The sequence below is a fragment of the Emys orbicularis genome, chromosome 8, assembly GCF_028017835.1.
Source record: "Emys orbicularis isolate rEmyOrb1 chromosome 8, rEmyOrb1.hap1, whole genome shotgun sequence".
NCBI lineage: Eukaryota > Metazoa > Chordata > Testudines > Emydidae > Emys > Emys orbicularis.
The window spans coordinates 34257472-34278761 of record NC_088690.1 but is presented as its reverse complement, the minus strand read 5'-3'; the positions used below and the strand labels follow the sequence as shown (position 1 = coordinate 34278761).

The 21290-nt window shown below is 40.8% G+C and overlaps 2 protein-coding genes across 2 annotated transcripts in view; both read right to left on the bottom strand.

Annotated features, from left to right (window-relative positions):
• Positions 1 to 7937, bottom strand: part of EPHX4 (epoxide hydrolase 4) — a 35187-nt gene extending 27250 nt beyond the window's left edge. The window contains exons 1-2 of the mRNA XM_065410022.1: positions 7695 to 7937; positions 106 to 191 (exon numbers count right to left, since the gene is read on the bottom strand). Coding sequence (XP_065266094.1) covers positions 106 to 191; positions 7695 to 7937 — 329 coding nt within the window. The remainder of the gene's footprint in view (positions 1 to 105; positions 192 to 7694) is intronic.
• A 2365-nt stretch (positions 7938 to 10302) lies between these two features.
• The window catches only part of BRDT (bromodomain testis associated), a 47479-nt gene continuing 36491 nt past the window's right edge, over positions 10303 to 21290 (bottom strand). The window contains exons 14-17 of the mRNA XM_065409362.1: positions 17662 to 17726; positions 14294 to 14499; positions 12607 to 12787; positions 10303 to 10368 (exon numbers count right to left, since the gene is read on the bottom strand). Coding sequence (XP_065265434.1) covers positions 10303 to 10368; positions 12607 to 12787; positions 14294 to 14499; positions 17662 to 17726 — 518 coding nt within the window. The remainder of the gene's footprint in view (positions 10369 to 12606; positions 12788 to 14293; positions 14500 to 17661; positions 17727 to 21290) is intronic.

Here is a 21290-nt window from a genome sequence, read left to right as displayed (position 1 = left end):
ACCATTACTGGGATATTTGAACATAGTTATGGAGAATAGCAGAGTGGATTTAAATGATATATAAACTATGTCTGTAGTGAAATGAGAACAAGTGGGGAGTTTTACCAGAACTCTGGAAAGCCATGAAGCAGCAGCATGAGTGGTTTACCCCGTTCTCCAGCAGCTACATAGTGGAATCTTAACCCTGAATCCTGGAAGGGAAAGAAAAAAAAAAGTATTGTGATCTGATTGCTGCCCAGTACTGCTGCAATGAGGATCTGAGTATTAATATGATTTTCAAAGGTATTCAAAGAGATGAATTTTGTGCTTAATATAAGTGCCAAATTGACAGCCCTGGAAATTGATGTCTTCTGTATCTTCACAGATCAGTGATGTATGGGCAATGGTACTACAAGCTTACCAACTATTCTGGAAGGATCTCTTCTAGCAGGTGACAAGGTTGTTCAGTTTCTATGCCTGTTCAGTCATGTGACTCTGCTAAGATTTCCAACAAGAGCGCCAACTGGTGTGATGCCCAGGTAACTAGGTACTAGGTAACTAGGAACTAGCACCCACTCAGTTCACATAGGGTAGGTCTACGCTTACCCGGTAGTTCGGCGGCGAGCGATCGAACTTCTGGGTTTGACTTATCGCGTCTTGTCTGGACGCGATAAGTTGAACCAGGAAGTGCTCGCCGTCGACTGCGGTACTCCAGCTAGACGAGAGGAGTACCGCGGAGTCGACGGGGGAGCCTGCCTGCCGCGTGTGGACCGAGGTAAGTTCGAACTAAGGTACTTCGAACTTCAGCTACGTTATTCACGTAGCTGAAGTTGCGTACCTTAGTTCGAATTAGGGGGTTAGTGTAGACCTGGCCATAGAACACCAAATAACCACTAGATAGAATGCATTTTAGTCCATGCCAAGAGTACTTTATATCTGCTGTACAGCTTGTGAGTTAGATGATGCTACTCTCAGCTATTTAAAATTATATCACGTTGAAAACAGGTATAGAGTTGACAGACCATATGGGTTTTTTAAAAATGAAAGTTTGTCAAAATTAATTAAGGTAGTTAAAATTGTATATTTTTGATGTGCCACAAGGTTTAAATCACGTTTATTTTTATTTTAAAAAGTTGAAGGTCCATTAAGGCTTTTCTCAGAGAGATTGGAAAAGAAGGTCTATTAATGTGACTGTCGTCACCTACCTTGTCTTTATTTACTGAAATTGGCTGTAGCCATGAGCCCCCTGAGAATTTTTATCATTGTGAAAATTACCAATAGGCAAGGTGTTTATTGTCAGTAGGCCAGAAGCTGAGTCAGTGTAAACTGACATAGCTCTATTTAAATGACTGGAGCTATGCTGAGATACACCAACTGAAGGTTAGACTGAATAAACGGGCTGAAATGATGTCCGAATAGATCTGATGGGTTCCTGCCTCCCTAATGAGGGAAAACTTAATGCTCAGCCACGGACTTGAGAGTGATCCAAAAGGTTACATGTATAGAGCTGACTAATATGCTCTGAATATTGCCTATGAGATTGTACATTGTCTCCACACAGAAAGAAGTTTTATGGTAGATCTCAGGAGATACTGCTGGTGAAGATCTTCCTGAGACAAGGGGATATGGGACTTGGGAAAGAGTTGGCTTGTGAAGAATTAATCTGTTGGTTGGGTATCACATAAGGAGAGATTGTACTTCTTTATTGATGTAACAGAATGTACTGCCTCCTCTCTACAACCTGATCAATTAATGCTTTCGCCTGTGGATCAAGGGCTGATGTACTCTCCACGAGGGTGAAAATACAGTAGCCAGAACTTCCCGGCTGTATCTGCTTGAACTTCCTTGAGCTGCCCTGACACTGCAAACGCATCAACTAATATCTTGGGACCAAGGTTCTAGAAGGGAAATTTTTTTTCTCTTTTTCATACTTATTTTGGATTTTATTAAGAATTTGGGCCTGATTCCCCCCAATTACACCAGTTTTACACACTGAAACTCCAGTGAAGACAGGAAATTAATTCAGGAAAGTTTAGAAGCATCAAATTCAGTGAGCAGTATTCAGGAATTATTTGTGACACTATCTATATATTATAGGGCTGTCAAGCGATAAAAAAATTGTGATTAATTTTTTTAATTGTGCAATTAATCACAATTAAGCGCGCGATTAAAAAATAATTATGGTTAATCACACTGTTAAACAATAATAGAATACCACTTATTTAAATATTTTTGGATGTTTTCTACATGTTCAAATATATTCATGTCAATTACAACACAGAATACAAAGTGTACAGTGCTCACTTTATTTTTGATTACAAGTATTTGCACTGTAAAAAACAAAAGAAATAGTATTTTTTCAATTCACCTCATAAAAGTACTGTAGTGCAATTTTTTTTCATGAAAGTGCAACTTACAGATGTAGATTTTTTTCATTACATAACTGCACTCAAAAACAAAACAATGTAAAACTTTAGAGCCTACAAGTCCACTCATTCCTACTTCTTGTTCAGCCAATCACTCAGACAAACAAGTTTGTTTACATTTGCAGGAGATAATGCTGCCCGCTTCTTGTTTACAATGTCACCTGAAAGTGAGAACAGGCATTTGTATGGCACCGTTGTAGTCAGCGTCACAAGATATTTATGTGCTAGATGCTAAGGATTCATATGTCCCTTTATGCTTCAACCACCATTCAAGAGGACATGCGTCCATGCTGATGATGGGTTCGGCTTAATAACAATCCAAAGCAGTGCACAGTGATGCATGTTCATTTTCATCATCTGAGTCAGATGCCACCAGCAGAAGGTTGATTTTCTTTTTTGGTGGTTCGGGTTCTGTAGTTTCCGCATCGGAGGTGTTGCTCTTTTCAGACTTTTGAAAGCATGCTCCATACCTCATCCCTCTCAGATTTTGGAAGGCACCTCAGGTTCTTAAACCTTGGGTCGAGTGCTGTAGCTATCTTTAGAAATCTCACATGGGTATTTTCTTTGTGTTTTATCAAATCTGCCGTGAAAGTGTTCTTAAAACAAACAACATGTTCTGGATCATCATCGAAGACTGCTAGAACATGAAATATATGGCATAATGCGGGTAAAACAGAGCAAGGGACATACAATTCTCCCCCAAAGAGTTCAGTCACAAATTTAATTAACACATTTTTTTAACGAGCGTCATCAGCATGGAAGGATGTCCTCTAGAATGGTGGCCGAAGCATGAAGGGACATATGAATGTTTAGCATATCTGGCATGTAAATACCTTGCAATGCCAGCTACAAAAGTGCTATGCAAATACCTGTTCTCACTTTCTGGTGACATTGTAAATAAGAAGAGGGCAGCATTATCTCCTGTAAATGTAAACAAACTTGTTTGTCTTAGCCATTGGCTGAACAAGAAGTAGGACTGAATGGACTTGTAGGCTCTGAAGTTTTACATTGTTTTGTTCCTGAGTGCAGTTATGTAACAAAAAAAAATAAATCTACATTTGTAAGTTGCACTTTCATGATAAAGAGATGGAACTACAGTACTTGTATGAGGCGATTTCTTTTTTTATCATTTTTGCAGTGCAAATATTTGTAATTAAAAATAATAATATACATTTTGTATTCTGTTTTGTAATTGAAATTAATATATATGAAAATGTAGAAAAACAAAATATTTAATAAATTTCAATTGGTAGTCTATTGTTTAACTGTGCGATTAAAACGACAATTAATCACAATTAATATTTTTAATCACAATTACTTTTTTTGAGTTAATCGTGTGAGTTAACTGTGATTAATCAACAGCCCTAATTTTAAAGTCTCTAATGACCTCTTCCTGGTCATATCTCAGGGCATCTATTCCCTCATCATCATCCGTGATATCCTCTCGGCCACATTTGACCCCATCCCCATTTGTACTTCTAAAAAATCATGTTCTCTTTTGGTTTTTATTATTCCTTTCTCTCCTTGTTATCCTCCTGCCTCTCTTCAATGTCTTGTTTAGTGGGTCCTCCTCCTTTCCTCTCTTTCAATGGATGACCCATAGGGCTTTGTCCTCAAACTCCTCATCTGTGTGTCTGTGTGTCCTCAAACAATATCTCATCCACTCAGACACCTTCAATCGTTATCTGTATGCTGATGACTCAAATTTACCTTTCTTCTCCTGACCTCTGTTTCTCCATCCAAAACTATCCTGTCTCCCTGAAATTATCTCATGGATGTCCAGGCAGCTGTTCAAACTTAATATGCCCCAAACTGAGCTTCTCATCTACCTTCTTGAGCCCTCTCTTCTCCCCACTTTTTCTGTGACTGTTGACATCATCATCTGCACAGTCATCCAAGCTGTAATTGGAGCATCATCTTCAAGCTGCACATCCAGGCTGTGTTGAAATGTTGTCCCCCTTTTTTTTTTACAATGTTTCAAGATCCAGACTTTCATCTTTGCTGTTTTACTTGGGACCTGTAAGCATTACTCTAGTACTAATGACAACAATAATACACTTAGCCTTCAGGGCCGGCTCCAGGCACCAGCAAAGGAAGCAGGTGGTTGGGGCGGCCAATGGAAAGGGGCGGCACATCCGGGTTTTCGGCGGCAATTTGGCGGCGGGTCCCTCGGTCCCTCTCGGAGCGAAGGACCCGCCGCCGAATTGCCACCGAAGAATGAAGTAGCGCAGTAGAGCTGCCGCCAAAGTGCCACCGATCGTGACTTTATCTTCTGGATATAGTCAATGATTTCATTTATCCCCAGAATGTTTTACTGCAATAATGTACCCCTCCCCAACATGGTCAGTTAAAATATGGTATTGTTTGTTATAAAGGGGGGAAATGTTGTATATGGGTATAAAGAATTCACATGCCTCATGACCTAAATGAAGTAAGTAAAACAACTCAGACATAAGAAACTGGAATACTTAAAAATCTGCATTTGTACTGTACTCTTCCCAGAAAATCTTCAGTTTATTATTAGTGGTCAACCATGTATTTTAATACTTTAAAGTGGCATGGAAGCTTTTATATCAGAAGTGACAGATTGTCCCTCTGGAGTAGAAGATAATTTGTTTGTAAGTAACCTAGAAAAACATTTTATAAGCAAATTGTAGCTACCTGAATATTAAGTAGTACAAGAAAATAACCTTTATATTTGAGGATTCAAACCAGGTCTCTTTTACACTGTAGACATAATGTGAATTTAAAAGTTTTTCCACATACAAGCTTTCTCCTTAATGATCAACTAACTGGCTAGAATGTATTCCCATTGTAGTTGTCAAAGGCTTTCAGATATTTAATTCACCAACTAACTGAATGCATGATTTAATTTAATGTATTAACTGAGGTTCATAACTAATAGTCATATACTCTCTTGTTATATATTGTTTATTCATTATCTCTTTTATAGAAATGTATTTTCTAATTCTAACTAAAAAGTGGTGAACTACATTTGGCAGTATTAGTCTCTATCGATCTTACATGGTTTATTGTTTGTGTTTTTGTTCTTCTCTATATCAGTGGTTCTCAACCTATTTACCATTGTGGGCCGCATATGCAGCTCTATATGTGTTATGTGGGCTGCATCCACACCCACCCACCCACCCACCCACATATATATATATATATATATATATATATATATATATATATATATATATATATATATATATATATATATATATATATATATATATATATATATATATATATATATACACACACACTACCTGTATGGCCCCGAGGATGTCACATGGGCTGTAGCTGTGTGCTGATTGGGCTGCAAGTGGCCCATGGATTGAGAGCCGCTGCTCTAGATGCTTAGTTTCTTCTCAGTATTTTTTCATTATTTTACTAGAGTCTGAGATTACACTTAGTGAATGTTTATTGCCCATTTCCAAGATCTTACCCACAAGCAATAAAAGTCAACTAAAACTAGTGTTTTATTAAAAATTAAACTTAAAAAATTGCCATACATCATACATCTGCTATGCACTTCTGATTGTAAGCTGAGCAAGGTCTATACTATTTCATTTGCATGTTTATTAGATGTGTGGACCACAGGCAGGACAGTCACAAGAGATAGGAGAAAGATTCAAGAAAAACATGACTTAGATGGTAAGCTTTTTGGGTGCAGGGACTTTTTGTTCTATGTTTGTAAGGCACTTAAAAGAATAGGGTCCTGATCCATGACTGGGGTTCCTAGGCCTTATATACCAACAGTAAACAACAACAACAGAGAAAAAATGGGAACGAGAGGTGGAGAAAGATGGGGCATGCTGCAGAAAAGTAGGATAAAGGTAGAGGGGGGAAAAGGATGAAAAAGAAGAGTCGTCGCTATTATTGTTGCATTGGAGACCCAGGGAGCCCAGCAATCTAATGACCACTAAAACAGAGCTTCCACCTCTAACCCAGATGAGGCTTCCAGATGGTAGGACTGTGCAATCACTGCTCAGACCTATCCAGAATTTGATTCTTTCATCTTCAAGAAACACCATTTACCCCAGCAGCCTACTGGCAGACAGCAGGAACAATGCCCTCTGTCAGAATTGAACAAGATGGCTCTTTTTTATTGTGAGTGGAAGAATATCGCCAACCTTCAGAAAGCAGTGGGAGGAATTCCATCAGCCTGAGATCCTATCTCCCACATGGACAAGTTAGGCTAGCGGCAAAGGACAATGATAGCCCAGCAGCTGAACAGGCCTTGCCATCCTGGTGGGGCATAATCAGTTGATTTCCCTCAGTTCTGTTCTCACCTGGCACCAGTTTGAGTGCTCAAGCTCCTGGTAAAGTGGAGACACAACTCGATAGTCTGATGGTGGTCTAGTCTCTGGAATCTTCACCAGTGCACATATAGAGTTCATGCTTTATACCATGTTAAGCATCTATACAGTATGCATGATTCATCACACCAGGCAACCCTGGGAGGGCTGGCAGAACATGCACGTAGGAGCAGCTTAGAAAGAATAGTGATTAGTGCCACCTTGAATTTTCCCTGGTTGTCTAATTCCCTCCTAGTGTTCCATGACTTTCTGAAAGTAATGACCAATGGTTGAGTAAGTTCATTTGTTAATTCCCTTAACACTCTGAGACACATCACCTGGCTCAGCCGATTTGCATACACACTGGTTATTTTCATCAAGTTTCCTGTCCCCCGTCCCAATAGGTAGCTATAACTGTAGATAGAAGGTTAGACCATTCACTTTATTGAACAGAGCGATTCCACTCAGGTCGAGCGGATCACCACGAGAACGAAGGTGACCTGCAAGGATTCTATGTGCTCTGCAAAGAAAAATTCAGCATGGTCTTTAAGACAACAAATAAACAGAAGCAGAGTGAAACAATTCAGACAAAAGACCTGATATGCACACAGTGTGACTGTTTCAAAATGGATTACTGTTTGCAAACCCCATCTTTGTGATGCACATAGAACGGGTTCTAAATGTGACTACATGGCATACACTACAACGAAGAGAACCATGACCATTCCCTTTCCTTTGAATGAATCAAATACTGTACACACAGTGTTCTTTCCCTTCAGCACCAACCCAAGAAACAAACGGCGCTACAGCAGATTTTCAGAGAGAAAAGAAATGGAAATGCAAGAGACCAGCCAGTCTCCACCCCGCTCCCTCGGGTTTTACAAGCAAAGAGAGCGAGTCGCCTGTTATTTATGTTTAGCGGCAGTCAGGTTACCCCCTCGTACTCCCATATTAAATGGTTAGCACAGAAACCAAGAGCCTTTACCTTAATTCTCACGTAGCAGTGGGTGCCCAAGGAGGGATCACTGAGGCAGGCTGGAGGATTCTCCCGGATGATCCGCTGGAAGGTCTTGCCTGGACTCCTTCCTATGCTCCACAAAAGTTTCAGCAGCTCTATGCAGGCGCAGATCGCGCAGTAGCTATACACCAGCGCCCAGAAGAGCAGAGCCCTGACCGTCACCATGAACCCGCCCGGGAGCCACGGTAAACAATCAGCGGGGCTCGCCATTAGGCGGCGGCTGCTCCTCTCAATCCTCCCTCCCCGTCAGCGTCAGGGGATGGGCTCGGCGGCAGGGAGAGCAGCGCGCCACCAGGCACGAGCCGCCGCCGGCAGCCGTGTGAGCGGGGCCGGAGCCCAGCCCAGCCAAGACACCGGCACGTCTGCCTCACGCCAGCGGCAGGGAGCCGGCCAGCAGCAGCCGGCGTGACTGAGAGCAGCCAGGCAGGAGGCTGGCTCCTGCAGCCGGGCGGGGCAGCACCGCGCGGGGGGCAGGCACCGGGTCCTCGGCTCCCTCCACTTCCCTCCCAGCCCCTTCGGGGAGGGCAGCCCCGGCCCCCCAACAGCGGGAATGGCGCAGAGGACCTCCCCACAGCCCCCGGCTCTAAGGCAGGGGCCAACAACCCGGCGCAGGTCAGCCGCAAGCAGCCCCGTGCGCTGCGCACCTACCTTGTCAGAGGTAGCCCTGTGCCCCCGCCAGGCGCCGTCAGCCCCGCGTGCAGCCCCCAGGCACGCCCGGGTAAGTCTAGGATGTTCTACACCCAGAACCGGGGACAGCTCCGCCCCGCGCCCCCAGCGCCCAGGCTGAATTCGGGGGACTCATCCAGCCCAGGGCAGCCTCAAAGAGCAACCGCACTCATCACCTACTCTGGAGTGTCTCTCCAGCACGCCCCTTTTGAGGTAGGAAAAATATCCTCGCTGCTCAGCTGCGACATTAAGTGACCTTAGCTAAGTCCCTTAGAAAGTCAGTGGCAGAGCTGGAAATTAAATCAACTCATATTCTCCCTCCCGGTCTTAACCCCAGCCCTATCCTTCATCGCCCTTGGCTTACCGCTCTATGCGCAAGGCCCTGTGTTTAACACGAGTACACAGAAGCACAGGTTACTGCATCAGTGTACACTGGTTTTTAAACTGTTTAGTATAGGTAAGAATTTAAGTTTTCAATAAAATATTAAATGCTTAACTCCTACGCAATGAAAAAAAATATGATCCATAAACTGATGTGGGGATGTAGGCTCAAGGTTGCAGCCAGACAAACAAGGGCTCTAAGAGAAGTGAGCTGCTCTTAATTCATCTGAATGGGGTATTAAACCTGAAGTCTGAAACAGTAGCTACTGTGTTAGATAGGGACAGTTAGAGAGTAGATCTGTAATGGTAGAGTACATTTCAGCTCCCTACCTGGGAGTGTAATTTGCTAGAGCAGAGGCAGATAGAGGTTAGTGGTTGTTAGGAGACAGGAGCAGACAGCTGGAAGGTAGGAAGTTCTAAATAGTAATCGGGATTTTAGAACCCTTTGATTTATGTACATTTTGGCAAGTCATTTCCCCCTCTTCTCCCAGTTATATTAAAATAGTACAATCATATTCTGATCCTGATTAGGGCTGCTACATACTAGGTACTTAAAAAAAAACAGAACAATTTTTAAAGGTTAAGAGAGAGATTGATCTTTAAATGCTACCCAGAAATACAAGCATTTTAGTTCCAATGAATTTCTTTGGGTACAAAATATGAATGATTAGGTAGGCACTCCGGCTTGCCTGCTCTTTCAAGCAATCTCTACTATAAAATACATGAACAAAAAAGTTAACCTGCCTCTACTTGGTTAAAAATGTTAAGTGAACAGAATTTGGAAAATGAAAGTGTAGGTCAAGTACAGAAAATGCAAACGTTCCACAAATGTAGTTCTTTAAATACAAATTATTTCCACAGATCGTATAGATGGTCACTATTACAAGTCCAGTTTTTATTAAATAGCACATTTATGTGTTAATTAAAAAAGTGATATCTTCACTATTTAATCAAAATAAAATGCTTTTGAAGAGACAAAGTTATTATGGTTTGGATAACTTCTCCAAAATATTATTTAACACTACATGTAAATGCAGTGTATAACCAGAAACAGCCAGTGAAAACAAGAAAAGAAATCAGCTGTGGGCAGTATATTTTAAAAAAAGCTTCTGGAATGGTTCTGAAAGATAATTGCTTTTAAAACTTCTAAATTCAAAAACAGGGAGATACAGATATTCCAAAAAAATCTCTACAATGTATTTTAAGTAGTAACATGTATATGCAATCATACATGACCGTGCTCAACTAGCTAGCAACAAGTAGATTTGACAGATTATAAATGCAAGCAACAAAAATACCCTGTGATGTGTCAATGCATAATTTTAATATTTAACAGTGCTATGCAAATTAAACACAATACAGCAGTTTACAGTTCTTCAAAGTGGTCTAAACAATATACTGTGTGCTATTTATGTATCTCAACATGTATTTAGCCACTTGTATCAAGTTTATTGTACCATTGCATTTAGTACAAGATCACTCAAGGACTGTGACCAGGTTGCAACTTTTTCTAGTGTCCAAAATTCCACTAAAGAGTTTCTTCAAAAGTTGCCATTATATCACTCTGCAGGTTCATGTCAATGGTACCAGTCATCTACAGGAAAGTGAATGAACAGGTTTCATAACTGAGTTATCACAGACAAAAGGAATACCATAATAAGTGAGAAAAATCTCTTCTAAACTACTAAAGTGACAGCACACCTATTACTTGTTTATAGTGGCATCCATAATGGTAGCACTGGGCACTGTCCAAACTGCATTAAAAGGAACTTAAATTTAAAAAAAATTGAAGTAACATGTCCACTTCCTTTTCTCATCATTGCAGGTGGACTTCAGTATGTATCTAAAACATTCTTTTTTAAAAGTCAGCCTGTGGCTGTGATTTCAATCACTTCATGGTATCAGGTTGCAAGACTTTTAAAGAATTTGATCGTTGGAAGTGAATTGAAAAGGCAAGCACTTCTGATTAAAGAGACATTTCTGTAACCAATGGTGATGGGAGAGAAAGATAAGATGTTTATTTACCTACTCTAATAGGGCTAGAGGGAATTTCTTTTTTAAATTTGATCTGTAATACTAACATTAAGTCCAAAACATACATACTAAAGGAGCACAGATGAACAACTTACAAGACTTCTGCTGTGTGAGATTCAGAGACCAGAATTTTTGTAACCTTAAATTTTGCTGTCTCTTAATGTCACACACACACACACAGAGGGAATGTTTTGTTTTTGTAGGATTATTCTGCTGCACAATCATTGATGTTACTATGTCTGCTTTTGTGCATGTGTATGTCCTTGAAGAGTCTGACGGCTGTCAACATTTGAAAGTTTCAGATTAAGGTAGGGTATGAATTTAAAGTGCAATACCTATTCCAGAGTAGTTTACCCTGTGGACACACTAATTCATTTTGGATTAACCTAAACTGGAAAAGGACACTCTTATTCCAGAATTAGAGTGTCTACCCAGGAAACTATTCTGGGTTATGGTGGAATAGCTATTTCACAATAGCTAATCTGGAAACTCTGGAGAGCCTAGAGTTGCAGATGCCATGGGCCTGATCCAAAGTCCATTGTAGTCTATGGGGGGGTCTTTCCATCAACTTCAGTGGGCTTTGGAGCAGGCTCTAAAAGAGAGGTGATTGTAGTGACATTTACACTTTCTAAAAAAGATTAGGTTACACCAACTTACCCAAAACTTTACTGAAATATCGATGAAATGCCAAGTTTAGACAAAAGCATTTTGCAGATTGAGGAGTCAGCTGTGGTTTAGCCAAGCTACATTTCTTACGTGGGAGAGATTTTTCCAAATCATTGGGTTAAAGACGGAGAAATAATATATCCTGACAATCAGACTTACATGCTCCAGTTTTGAAAGAAACTTGGCAAACAGATTACTTAAATTATAAATTAACGTAGTGCTTGTGAAGAGTGCTTGTGAAGAGTGCCAGCTAGAGTTGATAACGGTTTATGAAGGACATTCTTTGGAACAGGAACTTTGCATGGGCAGCAGCATAAGCTTCCCTACATGGCTTCCAGGGTGACTCAGTGTATTCTGAGTGACCTTTTTCAAGGGGAAAGAGTCTTTCAGCCTCTGTACCCAGCAGAGGCCAAGTTCTAAATGAGACTGACAGAGGTGCCAATTTAGCACTGACAAATATCCTAATCAATCACATTTATTGTTCCATGATAATTTACTCTTAGAAGTTTTCCCTTAAGAGTATCCCAGAGGTAAAAGGAATTTGAGTTCTTGGATCAACTACAGTCAGTTTACTTTAGGATGCAAAACAACACTAGGCAGAGATTCATCCACTTGCAGTGAGCCCTGTATGACACCATAAAAGCCCCTTAACCAGCTAGGGAAGAATTTCCCACCTTGTATTACCCACACTGGCCCCTTTCATTAATCCTGGGGATAAGTAGGCAAGCTGGGGGCTGGAAGAGAATCCCCACAGCACACAATACTATAAGGATTTCATGCTGCTGTGGGCAGCAGAGTAACCTATAAGCAGCCCTGATGTATATCACCAGCCCCTGAAGCAGCCCAAAATTGGCTTAAGTCACTTTTGTGCCTTTCCACCGTTGATCCTCACACCTCCCTTTCCCCATTACTCTGTCTTTCTGTGTTGTACCTCCTGGAGGTGTAGCACAGAATCTTAAGCCTCAGACTTTACTTACTGGGACAGATCCTCAGCTATTTTAAATCAGCATAATTCCATTGTCTTCAAGTGAATCTACAATGATTTATGCCAGTTGAGGATCTAGTCCACCTTATTTTGTGCTCAACTGTAAGTAAAGCAAAGTTATTAGTTGAAAAAAATTCCATGACTTACAGCTTCTCTCCGCCTGCGCTCTTGCTCCATTTTTCTAGCCAGGTTACGGTCTTTGACAAGACCTTTCTGGATATTTTGTTGAACCCCAGGTGGTTGTTGCTGTTCGCTGTTTGGCCTCTCTTTTTGTGGCTCTTCATCGGCTTTCATTCCAGTGGATTCCAGTTCTGCTCCTTCATGGGCCCTTAAAAAGTAAAATAAAATGTCTGATTCTTTGGTTTCCTCAGCATTATTTCTGTAGCCTTAACATGTGTCAGCTGAACAAAAGTGTCTGTTAGTAGCTTAATCAGCACTTACCTAGTACACAATACTTTAATGTGGTCCAACAATATGTACTGCACATGTTCATTAATTATATAAAGCTTTTCCCCAAATATAAGCATTACGTGGCAATATTTTTGTTTTTAAATGGGAAGCAACGGAATAAGCACCATTGACGCTCCCCACCACAAACCTATATGGGGATTGTATATTTCTTTTATAGAATATCAGGGTTGGACGGGACCTCAGGAGGTCATCTAGTCCAACCCCCTGCTCAAAGCAGGACCAATCCCCAGACAGATTTTTGCCCCAGATCCCTAAATGGCCCCCTCAAGGATTGAACTCACAACCCTGGGTTTAGCAGGCCAACGCTCAAACCACTGAGCTATCTGTCTCTCCCCCCTATTTCATTTTAGATGAAATAAGTTTTGTAAACAAAGAATATAAAATGGGGATTTTTCTTACGTGAGAGTCAGGTAAGGGAAATGTCAGAAGCCAGTCTAGACTCATGGCTTCTGCCTTGTTCTATCAGATTGGCCAGTCAAAGAGGAAGTTTTTTCTATCAAGTGACCCCCTGCTGCCTAAAATAGGGCAAGCCACCCCAATGACTTATTCCACTGATGCCTCTCTTCTATTGAAAGTGAGGGGCATGGCGTGGGGCAGAGAGCAGTCTCATCCAGTCAGTGGCTTGTCGTTGGAAGACTTGCAGAGCTGGAAAGAGGCATTTTTGAGGGGCATGGCAGGGAATGGAGAGAGGCTGTCAGCCCATGAATTATGGAGGCTTGCCAACAGCGCTGTCAGCTCTGACAGCTGTCTAGATTTGGCAGTGCACTGATTGCATGTTAAAATGGATGCAATGCACTGGTGCAAATTCAATGGAGATGCAGGGCTTACCCCTACACATTTTAGGAATAGAATTTTGTTATAGCTCTGCCACAGGTGGTTCTGTTACAGCAGAGTAAATTCAAAAATGCAATTATCTTGAATTTAAAGCAGATTAGCTAGTCTTGATTAACTCCACGTATGGATCCTCTTATTCCAGAACTCATCTACACAGAGCTACTCAGAAATAGCTATTCCAGAATATCTCCCAATGTAGATGAGTCCTAAATTGCATATGACTGATTCTCTTATGACTACTGGTGCAGTTGCTCATTACATATCCTATAATTATATTATCAGCTTATCAAACAGACTGGTGAGTCACACTTTCATGGACAAGCCAACATAGCATATTTCAAAGGAGTCATGTGGTACTTTATGAATAAACTGATTCCTTACTGGTTTAAGTATTTTTTTTTAAAAATAGAAATTAACTTAATAAATTCCACACAGCCATCCAAGAACCCAGTTGACAGACACTTGATACAAATAAAGTGGACATGCGAAATTGGGTCATTTTCCCACTCAGTTATAAGGAATTACAAACCTCTCTTTTTCTTGAAAGGGGGTTTTCCCTTTCCTCTTGGCTTGTTCCAGTTGTCTCCTTAACTCTTGTGCTCGCTCAGTTTCTTCCTTTTCTAGTGCTGCTTTCCTGAACTGTTTGAAGTTCTCCGGAGATGCCTTTATGGGAACTGGAAGTGCCATCTTTTTACATAAATTTATCCAGGAGTCTGCATTCTTAATTCTGATGTCCTGAAATTTAAAAAGTGACTGTAATTCACATAATAGTTTGTGGTATTAAACTGCATTTTTTGTAAACAAATCACTTAGTCCTTACTATACTCACAAAACACTTGGTTTTCACTGGACATACTTTCACACATAAGATGCAAACATCATAACTTTTTCAGTGCAGTTTTCAAATAGGAATGTTTTATTAGATATAAGCTTTCAAAAAATTTTGTTGTAGATATTCTAAGTGTGCTTTCTCAAATAATGCCACTCTGTAAAACAATGGATTACCAGCAATAGACATATCTGTTAAATATCTTCCCCAGATCCTCCCTATTAGGACATATGCACCAGATTTTCTAGACCCAGAATGAGATGCATTCAGGACTGCTTTGCGCTCACACACACTCTCTCTTTCTCTCTCTCCCCCCCGCCCCCGCCCATTGGCAATATTTTCCTCCTGCATAACTCCCATCTCAGTTCTAGGAAAGCTCCTATCAGGCCTGCAGTTAAAAAAATATGAAAAAAGGGGAAATGGTTGGATGCATGTAGATCTGTGAGGGATACCCTAGTTCTCTGTAGGGGGATTTCCTTTGTAAAGTCAATGCACAATATTGGGTTAATAAACAGTACTTTTAGAGAAGCTTTTATGAAAATCTATTATTTTGTTTGACTGATTACATATCTGCCCTGGGATCTGAATCCAAATATTAATAATTGAAGGAAATATAAGCTGGTGGAACAATGGAAATTTACTAAGGGCTCGGCTACAGACTCTACACTACCATGCTACAGCAGCACAGCTGCACTGATGCAGCTGTGCTGCTGTAGAATGTCTGGTGAAGACGCGCTATGCTGACAAGAGAGCACTATCCCATTGACATAATTCCTCCACCTCAACGATAGGTGGAAGCCATGTCGGTGGGAGAACATCTCCCGCCAACATAGTGTGGTGTAGACACCGCTTTAAGTAGATGCAACTTATGTCGCTCGGGGGGTGGCTTTTTCTCACCCCGGAGTGACGCAAGTTACATCAACATAAGCGGTAGCATAGACAAGCCCTATGTTAATACTTAAGAGCTGAGTGTGTTGACAGGAATTCTAGAAACATTTACCAGGGTTAAACATACCTCTACAGTGTCTAGGGGCCATGAGGCCCACAGCTTATGGGGGCAACTAAAACTGGCACTTCTGCAAATATTATCAAGTATCAACTTTTCCTGCAGCAGCAAGTTGGCAGGAACTGGAAGATCCCCTCTCCCTGCCATTTTCTAAAAGTAAGCCAGTGCAGTTCAGGAATACTGAGAAGAACCTTCTTGCTAACCCCTCCCAAAATCCTCAAGCTGGTCCCATGCATAGTGGTGGGATCATAATCACTTAGTTATTTAACTTTTTTTTGTGGTGTAGAGGTGTGAAAAATTCTTTCCTAGTCCCACATAAAAGTTTGAACTCCAGCACTACTATTAGAGGCATTTTCTCAAGTATTGCTATGACCTGGTATTGTGTAATATGGAGGCGATGGATGCTAGTATTAAAAAAACCCACACCCTGAAAAGAGTCAAACCACATTAGTTAACAACGTAGTACAGGTGCACACGTTTTGAATTCTGAGTCCTTTGTTTTGATATGTTAACTTTTTTATGATGTGAAATCCTAGAAATATAGGGCTAGATGGGCCCTCAAGAGGTCATCTAGTCCACCTCCCACCCCCATATTGAGGCAGGGTTAAGTATACCTAGACAATCCTTGAAGGGTATTTGTCTAAGCTCTCTTAGAAATCTCCAATCACTGTGATTCCATAACCTCCCTAGGGAACGTGTTCCAGTGTTTAACTATCCCTTATAGTTATTTTCTAATTTCCAACTTAAATCTCCCTTGGTGTAAACTAAGCTGATTACTATTTCTCCTACCCTTGGTAGATATGGAGAACAAATTGGTCACCAACCTCTTTATAACAACTCTTAATGTATATGAAGACCTATGTCCCCCCCTCAGCATACTCTTCTCTAAATATGTCCAATTCTTTTAGTTTTTCTTCATAGTTCACATTTCCTAAACTTCTTATTTTTGTTGCTATCCTCTGGAGTGTCTGTCTCTCTTCCCTCCCCCCCAATTTGTCCACATCTTTCTTAAAGTGTGGTGCCCAAAACTGGCCAGAGTACTCCAGCTGAGGCCTCACCAGTGCCAATATTATAGAGCATACTTGCTTCCATTGTCCAAGTCATTACTGAAAATATTTACTAGTCTCTGACCCATGACAGACCACCACTTGTACATGCTCCCATTTTGACAGCAGTCCATTGATAACTACTCTGAGTGCAGTCTTTCAACCAGTTGTGCACCCACTTTATAGTAATTTCATCTAGACTATATTTCTTTAGATTGCTTATGAGAACATCAGGTGGGACTGTGTTAACAGTCTTACTAGAGTCCAGATAGATGTCTACTGCTTTCCCCCCGACCCCACCCCACTAGGCCAGTTACCCTGTCAAAGAAGGAAATTAGATGGATTTGACATGATTTATTCTTGAGGAACTATCAACAGAGATTTGTCGATAGTTCCTCATCACTCAGTTATGCTCTAGGTTTGAATAAATTGTTTAATTGTTTGTTTCAGTATCTTTCTTGATATTGCAATTAGGATGACTGGTGTATAATTCCCCAGGTCCTCCTTTTCAAAGTTAGGTATGGTTTGTCCTTCTCCAGTTCTCTGGGACCTCCCCTGTCCTCCATGAGTTCTCAGATAATTGCAATAGTTCGGAGACTGCTTCGGCTAGTTCCTTAAGTACTCTAGGGTGAATTTCATCAGACCCTGCTGACTTGAATACATCTACCTTATCTAAATATGTTCTTTCCCTATGCTGGCCTAAGATCCTTCCACTTTATTGTGAATATTAATTGTGTTAAGCATCTGGTCACAGTAGAACATGACATAAAATAGCATAAACCAATAGAAAAAAATAGGACATGGAATAGAAACATGTGCTTGAGTCTTTGGAAGATGGATTTCAATAGCTCCCAAGGTCTGTGAGACAATGAACACATAAGCCATAGAAGTCACTTGAGAAGATCCTGAGATAAGGTGCTGCTGCTTTATAATAAACTTTAAAGATCTTCAAATAAGATATGCAAAATTGTTTCCTTGAGTCTTAAGAGGGATATCCAAAAAGACAATATTCCTACCTTTTTAGGAAGAATTTGAAGTGTAGGATCTAGTGTGTTTTTATCATCAGTTCTGTCAGAATGACCTGTTGGAACAATAGAATGAGCTTTATGAGTCATGTGTTGATCATCTGGAAGATGCTTCTATTTCTGGAATGGAAGCCCACTGAAAAAGTCCTTTACAAGTTGGTCTCTGCTTTTATCATTGTGGCAGAGGAGCTCCTGAATTCATCAGTCCCAAGTAAGACAGAAAGAGATGCCTAAAGTGCTTTCACTTTCCTGAGTTAGAAGTTTAAGTGTTTGAATAGGGTTTGTAGGTTTTGTTCCATCCTTCATTTTGTGAAGGGTCTCTCTAGAACCCCTCCTTTCCCTGTAGAAAGCTAATGTAGGCAGGACAAAAAACCTTCTTAGAAACTGCAGTGCTTTCTATTTCTAGTTACTAGACTGGGAGGGGGGAAAAAAACAGCCCTCTACATTACTCATCTCCTTTCCCCTCCCCCTCCAACAGAGATTGACTCTATCCCTTCTGTGATGTTCCCAGCCTCCCCTAGAGAGGGAGGAGTCAGTTACTTAGTAACCTCACATTCTGCATAAAAGCATTTCTCCTGCCAGTTTCCACCTTTTTAAACAAGTAGGTCAGTCAGTAAGGTCTTCTAGTCATGTAAACCCATTTCCACTTCCAGTAGCTCCAGGGTACAGAATGTTTAAGAAATAAGGTATGTGCTCTGAGTAATTATCTTATTTGTTACACTGATAGATAATTCATTCTGAAAGGCAAACTATAAATTCCATTTCAGTAGCATTCATTTCAACACATATAAATGAATTTTTCTCTCTACTATATGTACTGCAAAAGAAAAAAAACCTCAAAATATCATGTGTTTTTGCCAAAAACATTTTTTGAATTGTGCACTTAGAGTAATATTAGAAATACCTTGACAAGTATGTGGAATTGCAGATGACTAAGTCTTCCATTATTTCAGGTAAAACATACTGAATCAATAGGCAGAATTACCACACAGTAACAGAAGCGTTATGCTGCTTTTACCCCGGATATCACTGCTTTTTAGTGCTCAGAAGGGATTTCTATATCTAGATTGTTAAGTGCTTTGGGGATGGAAGCTAAAGCTTTGTTTTTCACAAAGGAACTGCTTTAGACATTGATATAGCACAAAACATAGGTTTAATACTCTTGCACCTTTTAGTAATAAAACTCACTACCATCTACTCCGGGTAACTAAACTAGGTTTCAGTAATTCTATGTAGAATTATTCTTACCAAATGTTTAACAGATTTGATAGCTACAGGATAAAATATTATGTAAGCAGTTACATAAGCATCCCGGGCTCACAAACATGTAGAAAACATTAAGACATTAAAGTGCCTTCTCTGAAAATTTAAACTGTGGTCTCCAAATGCGATTTTCCAAAAGCAACCTTTACAAGAAGCAAACATCCCAAGTAGTCTTTTTTTTTTTTTAATTAAAAAGTCAGAAAATGAGCTTACTACTCAACTTAAAATGAGCAAGAGTTTTGGCTAGCCAAATAAAATAGGATACCAAGTCAAGGCAGCCCTGTTGATGGGGGTCTGAGCCCCGGTATGTCTCACCGATGACCCTTGTAAATTTCTGGACCTGTCTGAACTCAAACCTATCTAGACAACTTCTATGAGACCTGGAGAAAGTTCACTATATTCATGCTTCTCCAGCATGGAGATTTACTTGGCTTTGAAGTGAACCTCCAGTTCTCCTGAATCTAATTATGTCCTTCATCACCCTGCTCTTCACCTTGCCCCCACACAAGCATCTGGAATTGTCAAGGTGATGGGAAGCCTAGAGCATAATCTTCAGCACAAGAGGCTCTGCTGTGAAGACCATCAGTTCATGCACGAGGAGCATTTACTCTTGGGCAGGAGAGGATTTTCTCAAAGCAGACACAGAGGGCTTCATGGCAGTCTTTCAGAAACCTGGTAGTGACCTTACTAGGTTCCAAGAATCCATCTTCATCTCCACTTCAAGAGCATGAATGCAAGATGGTGAAACTCAGGCCTTGTAACAAAGCTGCCTGCCTGCAGTCAGGGACTGCAAATTGAGCTGCTGGCTCCCACCTGGCATTTCCTGCCTTGGCCTGAATCTCATTACTAATGAGCTTCATGAGTCCCAGGCTGTGAGTGTATTGAGGAGCCAGTACTTTGAGCTCACAGTGGCGTGGGGTGCTTCTGTAGTGAGGCAGCTCCACTAGGACTTAGTACAGGACAGCCAAGTTGGCAAGAACAAGGGTGATGCTAATACTGAGTCCTGGAGCTCAGGAAAGCTATTTTGAGTATTTTTAGGAAATAGCTGACCATACAAGAATGTCTAATTAGATTTGCTTTTCTGCAAGATCTCTTGACAAGTGGTTCAGACAAGCATGCGATTCTTTTAAGCAAATTATGTCACTAAAGATGCACATAGTAGTTCTTAGCACTTATATAGCATCTTTCATCTGAGGATTAAGCAGCACACAAGCTTGTGGAGCAAATGGAGATATCCTATCTCCTAGAACTGGAAGGGACCTTGAAAGGTCATCAAGTCCAGCCCCCTGCCTTCACTAGCAGGACCAAGTACTGATTTTGCCCCAGATCCCTAAGTGGCCCCCTCAAGGATTGAACTCACAACCCTGGGTTTAGCAGGCCAATGCTCAAACCACTAAGCAAAGTCTAAGTTCCTTTTATTATTCAAGGAAAACGTTTCCCCCCAGAGTTTTAATAATGGAAAATAAATGTAATAATCTTAGTAGGAAGCTCAGGTTGGGTGACTGGGAAATAGCTCCCATGCTGGTTACTCCTGCAACAGCAGGTCTGGTGCTGATGAATGATCATTGAGCAGAGCTCTGCTCATTCATCTCATTTATTTTTTAAAAAACAAAACAAAACAAAACAAAAAAATAACAACACATAAGCAAACTAGTGCTCGCACCGCTGTGGCTCAAAAACTAAGCAACTCATAATACGCCCCAGGGCAAAAACCTTCTCTTACCCTCCCAATCTTGAGATTCTTCCTGCAGCAGCCTTCTTTATGTACAAGAACTCTAGCTTTATTGCCCCCTTGTTAGGGTCAGGAATAGAGCATCCCAACTCCGGTGATCTCGACAGTGAAGATGAGGGGAACCATTCCACAGCCCCCTCCACTTGCCAAGTGAAAACTATAGGAGTGGTGAGTGAAAAGGTAGTCAAGGATTGAAGGAAAAGATAGAAGAGGACAGAACTAAGAGGGATAGAGAAGTAGGGATATGAGGAAGATAGGCAATGAGGAAGGAAAAGATTGAAAGGAAAAAAAGAGCAAACCATTCAGACAAAGAAAAGATGGGAACAGGAATGGAAGAAGAGAATGAAAGACCAATGTTTTCCAATAATATTTATAGATTGCTATAGGTGTACCTGTCATTTTGAAACACATTAAAGCAAGGTCCTTGCCTTGAAGTTTACAGTTGAACAGTATGTGGGTAATAATTCAAAAGCAAAAAGGCGTGCACACATGGTCATTGAGGATTGTGCACTGAATTATAACTCATGTAAAACTGATACCAGGTGCTGTAAAGTGGTAGGCACTTTTTAGCATACATAAAGTACATTATTGGTACTAAATAAGTGTTGCAGTACAGAAGGGCAGG